General features: G+C 41.0%; 1 protein-coding gene across 12 annotated transcripts in view; it reads right to left on the bottom strand.

The window, feature by feature from the left end:
• Cdc14b (cell division cycle 14B) overlaps positions 1-6,571 on the bottom strand; it is a 114,264-nt gene that overhangs the window by 32,049 nt on the left and 75,644 nt on the right. For all 12 annotated transcript variants that reach the window (XM_023703972.1, XM_023703969.1, XM_004643802.3 and 9 more), the window contains exon 9: positions 5,664-5,894. In XM_023703972.1, the coding sequence (XP_023559740.1) occupies positions 5,664-5,894 (231 nt within the window). The remainder of the gene's footprint in view (positions 1-5,663; positions 5,895-6,571) is intronic.

Here is a 6,571-nt window from a genome sequence, read left to right on the forward strand (position 1 = left end):
AAAAAAAAAATTACAGTCAGGTATATCATAGTTAAGATTACAAAAATACAACACAAGAATAGAATATGTCATGGTTTGGGGTTTTTGCAAGGGAAACAATACAGGACATATTTTATACTATTAGTTTATAAGGGATCACCCAAGAATCATATACAACAAGTACAGGAAATCTATCCATACTCTATAAATACTAAAGAATTCAGCTGTGGGCCTGAATCCTACTTCACAGATCTGTGCTAGAAAGACTCAAAGATCAGTGGTGAAAGCTAGAAAGTCTATTATGCCAGCAGGATAAGGATCTGTGGTAGTAGGCTGAGGGATCTGTAGGGCTGTTTTTGTTTTGTTTTGATTTTTCAGCTAGCTCAGCCCATCCTGAGGGCAGGGCTGGAGCAGCATGTGGTGCCTGGGGTTGAACCTCAGTCAGTCCCCTGTACCTGCCTAAACTTGCCTAAGCAGGTGCTTTTAGACCACTGAGCTATCTTGCCAGCCCCAGGCTGAGGGATCTGAACTGGAGCTAGGAAGCAATGCTCAAGGTGAGCACCAGAGCTCCCCCAAAAGTACCACAGCCATCCTCAGCCACAGTGAGGTCCTGAGCTCCTCCAGTGACGCGGAAAGCTGAATTCCCATCAGGGAAGTCAATGTGACAAGCTTCTCCACGAGGCTGAGCAGTGCCCCATCTCCTCCTCTGGAGCCAGAAAGCGATGCTCAAGATGAGGACCAGAGCTTCTCCAAAGTTCATCGGGAAGCTGGGGAGATAGCTTAGTAGCATAAGTGTCTGCTTGGCAAGCACAATTCCTGAGTTCAATCCCCGGTACCACAACAGACAGACAGACAGACAAGACAGTTCATCAGGAAAGCCAGCATGACAAGGTCCACCAGCAGAGCAGCCTAAGAGAACTAGCAGCCTCCAATACCTTCTCCCAACAGCATCCCTAACAGCATTCTGGTAGCTTCTCCTTTTGTACCTTTAATATTGCTAGCAACAATCTTCAGGTGGGCCTCACACACCTGCCAGTTCAGTTTAGCTGGGTGTAATAAATCGACCATCAGTCAAAAATCTACAGAATGTTAAAAGCTCTTGAAGAAACAAATCACTTAAAAAGGAACACCAATCAGAATCATAGCTGGCTTCTCAGCACAAACTCTCAAGTCAAGGAGAGCTTGTAGTACAGTATTCCAAGTCCTGAAAGAAAATAATCTTCAACCGAGATTGCTGTATTCTGAAAAGCTATCTTTCAAAATTTATGGAGAAATATTTCCATGAAAAAAAAAAAACACCTGAGGAAATTCATGAATAACCAAGCCAGCACTCCAAAATTTTCTGATATTCTAGAAAGAGATAACAAGTACTACAACTCCAGAATCCCAATAGAAGGAATCTATCTGGCTAGGCAAACAATTATATGGGGGGGAGGGGATACTACATAACAGGAAAAGAACATGAAAAGGGTAAGTCAATTCATACCAGTAATAACCATTCATGTTAATGGTCTTAATCCACTAACTGAAAGAAGCATACTGGCAGAATGGATCCAGAAGGAAGATCCAACAATATACTGCATACCAGAAACATTTAACTTAAAAAAAAGAATCCCCCTCTCCTTAGTCCCCCATATTCTACGTCTCACTGTGAACTTGATTACTTAAATGTTTCATGCGAGTCACAAAGCCTGTCTTCATCTGATTAGACAACTTCACTAAGCATGTCTTCAAGGTTCCTCCATGTAGTAAATCAGAGCTGTCTTTCAGAGTGCATGATCCTCCTCGGCGCTGCCTCTAGAGGTGGCAACCAACTCCCACTTGGCACCATGGTGGCCTCAGATCCCTTGTGAAGCCCAAGATTCTCGAAAGAGGACCAAGAAGTCCATCTGGCACCAGTCAGACCAATACGTCAAAACTGAGCGCAAGTGGCGGAAACCTAGAGGCACCAACAACAGGGTGCAGAGGAGGTTCAAGGTCAGATCTTGATGCCCAACATGAGTTACGGAAGTAACAAAACGACAAAGCACACACTGCCCAGCGGCTTCCGGAAGTTCCTGGTGCACAATGTTAAGGAGCTGGAGGGGCTGCTGATGTGCAACAAGTCTTACTGCACAGAGGCTGCTCACAATGTCTCCTCTAAGAACCACAAGGCTATCGTGGAAAGAGCGGCCCAGCTAGCCATCCAAGTCACCAATCCCAATGCCAGGCTGTGCAGGGAAGGAAATGAGTAGATGGCCTGTGTACCTGTGTATTTGTGCTTCAATAAAACCACAAAAAATGCACAAAAAAGAAAAGGAGATAATGATATTCCCTTATATACATGTACCACACTTTGCATCTCTATCCCTCCATGGATGGAATCTCAACTGAGACATCTCAGCCACTGACTACTGGAAAGAATGCTGCTAATATAACTGTACAGGATCTGTTTACACCACTTGCTAGTTCTTTTTTTTTTTTTTTTTTTTTCTTTTTTCTTTTTATTTTTTTTGGTGGAACCGAGGATTGAACTCAGGCCCTTGCGCTTGCCAGGGAAGGGCTTATTCCACTGAGCCGTCTCCCCGGCCTCTTTTTTCTTTTTGATGAGTGTCTCACATGATAGTACAGGCTGGCTTTGAACTGAGTATGTAGCCCAGGCTGGCCTTGAACCTGTGGCAGTCCTCCTATCTCATCCTCGCTATCACTGGTATTACAGGTGTGCACCACCATACCCAGATGCTGTTAATTCTTTTAGGGGAACACAGGCATGAGTGAAACTGCTGGATCATGATAATTTTATTTTTAATTTTTTGAGTACCTGTCCTGGACTTTCCACACCATTTTATATTTCCATCAGCAGTACACGAGGATTCCATATTTCAGCATCATCCCAGCACTGCTTTGTTTTCTGTTTTATTTTGTTCTGGCAAAATCCACTGCCCTGATGGGTGTAAAATGTTACTCACTGTAGCTCTGATTAGCTTTTCCCTAAGACTGCTGATGCTTAATGACTTTGCAGTTTTCCTTTTTTTTTTTTTTTTTGCAGAACCAGGGATTGAACTCACCCTTGCATTTTGCCAGGGAAGTGCTTATTCCACTGAGCAATCTCCCCGGCTCTTGAAGTTTTCCTTTTCATACCATCTTTAGAGTAGAGAGTTTCCTCTGTCAGGGTGTTTTTTCCTTACTGATTCAGTTTCCTTACCATTTAAGGGCCTATACCAGTGGTGGTGAACCTATGGCATACGCCACGGCAGGCTGTGTGTTCTTATTAAAAGCTCTAAAAGGTTCAACATCACTAATTTATATAGATGTTCCATTTCATTATGATTTTGTATAAGTAGATGTTGTGTTTGTAGCAATCTGTCCATTTTACTTGGCTGAAACAACTTGTCCTACAATAAATCATAATACTCTCTAATTGTCCTTTTATTTCTATAGACTGACTGATGAGGTCTCATCATTTCTGATTTTAGTAATTTGAGGCTTTTCTTTTTTTTCTTTCATCTAGTTCAAGGTTCATGATTTCTGTTTGTCTTTTTGAAGAAGTAATCCTAAGGTTTTTTGGTTCTTAGATTTTTACAATATTTATATTGTAATAATGATAATATTTTACAAATTATCATAGGTTACCATACCATAGCACAGTATCAGCCTTTACAACTTTCCATGTATTTTCCTTTGCCAGAGATATTTATTTCTTCACATGGCATATTAGTTACTTTTCTCTTGTTGCTGAGATAAAATACCCAACATCCAACATTAAAGGAAAAAAGGTTTATTTAGCTCAGTTTGTAGAGGTTTCAGTCCATAATCAGCTGGCTCCGAGGCATAGGGGCAAGGCACAGGGGCAGTAGTTCATGGTGGCAAAAGACAGCAAAAACACAGACAAAAAGAGAGAAGCAAGCCTCTTTCCTTCCTTTACACTGTATTTAGACTACCTACCCTAGTGTGGATGCAACACTCACACTCCCAATCCCAATGCTAGACAATGAACCAATCACAACTGTAGATGTGGCCACCTCTGCAGAGCCTGACCCCCATGACTGCATGAGGCTTTTGGGGGGGGGGGCATCCAGAAACCAACCATAACACACGGCTTCAAGTTTCTGTCCAATGTCCATTCCCATCTCTCCAAAAGATGCCTTCTGGCATTTCTTCTACTATAGGTATACTAGTAAAAACTGCCTTAGCATTTTGATTATTTGTGAATGTCTTCCTCACTTCACTAAGATACCCAGGTTGGGCTTGACCTTGTGATTCTCCTGATATAGATTCCCAAAGTCATGGATTACAAGTGTGTGCCACCATATCTGGCTATTTTTCCCTTATTCTTGAGGGAGTTTTTCAGGCTTAATCTTGGTCAATAATGTAAGCCATCCTCTACCTTTAGTACTTTGCCTATATCAACTTACTGCCGCTGGTCTCTCAATACCTCTGAAGGGCAATCTGTTGACAATCTTCGTGTATCTGTATAAGTTATTTCTCACTTGCTGCTTTGCAAACGCTCCCTTTGTCACTGGGTCTGAACAGTTTGATTACAATGTTTTCATGAGACTTTGTAAAGTTGTCCCGTTCACAGGTTGTTCAGCTTCTTGGGGTTTTGGGGTTTTTTTGGCTGAACTGGGGATTGAACTCAGGCCCTCGTGCTTTACAACCACTGATTTGTCTGCTTAAATCTGCATCAGATTTCCTAAAGTAAACTTTACATTTGCTTTGCAGAATTTCTTTTTGATTTGCTTCTATTTTCTCTACCATTTACAATTTGTATTTCCATTTTGCTCATATAGTCTAGAGTTTTTCCACATTCTTTTTACTTTGAATTTCTTTAAAAAACTGTTTTAACTCTGTATGTAAATCCATCATCTGGCTTTTTTCAGAGACAATTTTCTGCTAACGATTTTTACCTTTGAGTAGGCTACTTTCATGTTTCTCTGCCTCCCTAGTAAGTTTTCAAAGAAAACCAGCCATCTGGTATAATTGTGGAGATGAGGGTTGGTTAGGGTCCCCCCCATAAATGTTGTACTGTTCTTGGTAATTATATTCCTTATTCATTTATTATCTAAAGCTAAATGTTAAATCCTATGATTCTATACAATGTATTACTTCAAGGCCATTCACTCATTCAAAAAAAATTTTTTTTTTTTTTGTGGTACTGGGGATTGAACTCGGGACCCTGTGCTTGCCAGGCAAGCGTTTATTCTACTGAGCTATCTCCCTGACCCCTGAAAAAAAATTTAGTAAGTACAAGGGTTTATTATAACTGTAGACAGAAAACATGGCAGCTTGTTAGGACATAGTCCTCAAAGGAGACAAGCTCTACTGGATCTACTCTATATCCTGAGGATCCCAGAACTCACCAAACAACAGACAGACATGACAGGCACATAGCATATACTATACTTGGTGAAAACATGAATGCATTTCAACATAATAAGCCTTTCTAAAGTTCCTTATAAAATAAAATAATTCACTATGTACTTCATATAGAGTCAGGGTTTTAAAAGCATCTTTTTTTTTTCTACAGTTTTATTGATAAACAGATAGCAATGAGACAGTTTCAAATCAAATCGGAATTTAAAAGCATCTTTAAAAAAAATAAAGGCAGCTCTGTGCATCTTGGTGTACAACCAAAATGGACATGAAGTGTTCTGCCCACATATCCATACACACCTCCCTCCCTCTAGCCAGCCCTGGAAACATACCTTTACAATGTACTGCAATGGCGCCCTCAGCATTCTCACAAATATCCAGGAACTCTTTGACAATGGATTCCGTTGGAGTGCTGCCATCCGCAAAGAAAAGATCGTGGTGATCGAAACCAGCATCCGTAAAGCGCTTAGCGTCATACATCCTTTTATTCAGCCGAATAATGGTAGTAACATTGTGACTCTTAAAATATGGAATATAAGTCTCTGGACAATGTTGGTGGTAACCTACATTAGAAAAGACAAAAGCACCAGATCTTGTAAAATGCAAAAAGAAAACAGTGGAGTTTCACCTGTAATAGGGTAGACACAGTATCTGGACTGGGGGGATGAATACCAATTTTACTATAAATGGAAAAAGCAAAAAGTTAAAATCTAGGCAGAATTATAGCTACAAATGAACACACAGGTTTAAAAAGTAAAAACTAGGGGCTGGGGAGACAGCTCAGTAGAATAAGCGGGAAGCGCAAGTGCCTGAGTTCAATCCCTGGTTCTGCCAAAATAAATAAATAGATAGTAAAAACTTAAGTCAAAGTTACTTTAACTCTTCTGAAAGAAAATACAGAATGGGTACTTTCCATAACAAAACTATGCCTGCAAGCTAGGGCAGGGGCAAGGGGTTCAATCCCTGGGCCTGCCTTGCAGGCTCCACCCCTGGGGCACGTTGAGATAGCAATTGAGACTGGGCGTGGTGGCGCACATGCCTGTAATCCCAGCTTTTGGGAGGCTGTAAACAGGGGGATCACTAGGAGTCTGATCTAGTAGTGAGACCCTGAACACCCTGTAGACCCTTCCCTAAAATACAAACAACAATTCTGTAGGGACTTAAAGTTCAACATATCAATACTTGATGAAAAATACCTGTTCCTTTTTATGCCTAAGATGTTTGAAATGCAGTGAGATAG

The sequence above is a fragment of the Octodon degus genome, unplaced genomic scaffold, assembly GCF_000260255.1.
Source record: "Octodon degus isolate 3935 unplaced genomic scaffold, OctDeg1.0 scaffold00184, whole genome shotgun sequence".
Taxonomy (NCBI): domain Eukaryota; kingdom Metazoa; phylum Chordata; class Mammalia; order Rodentia; family Octodontidae; genus Octodon; species Octodon degus.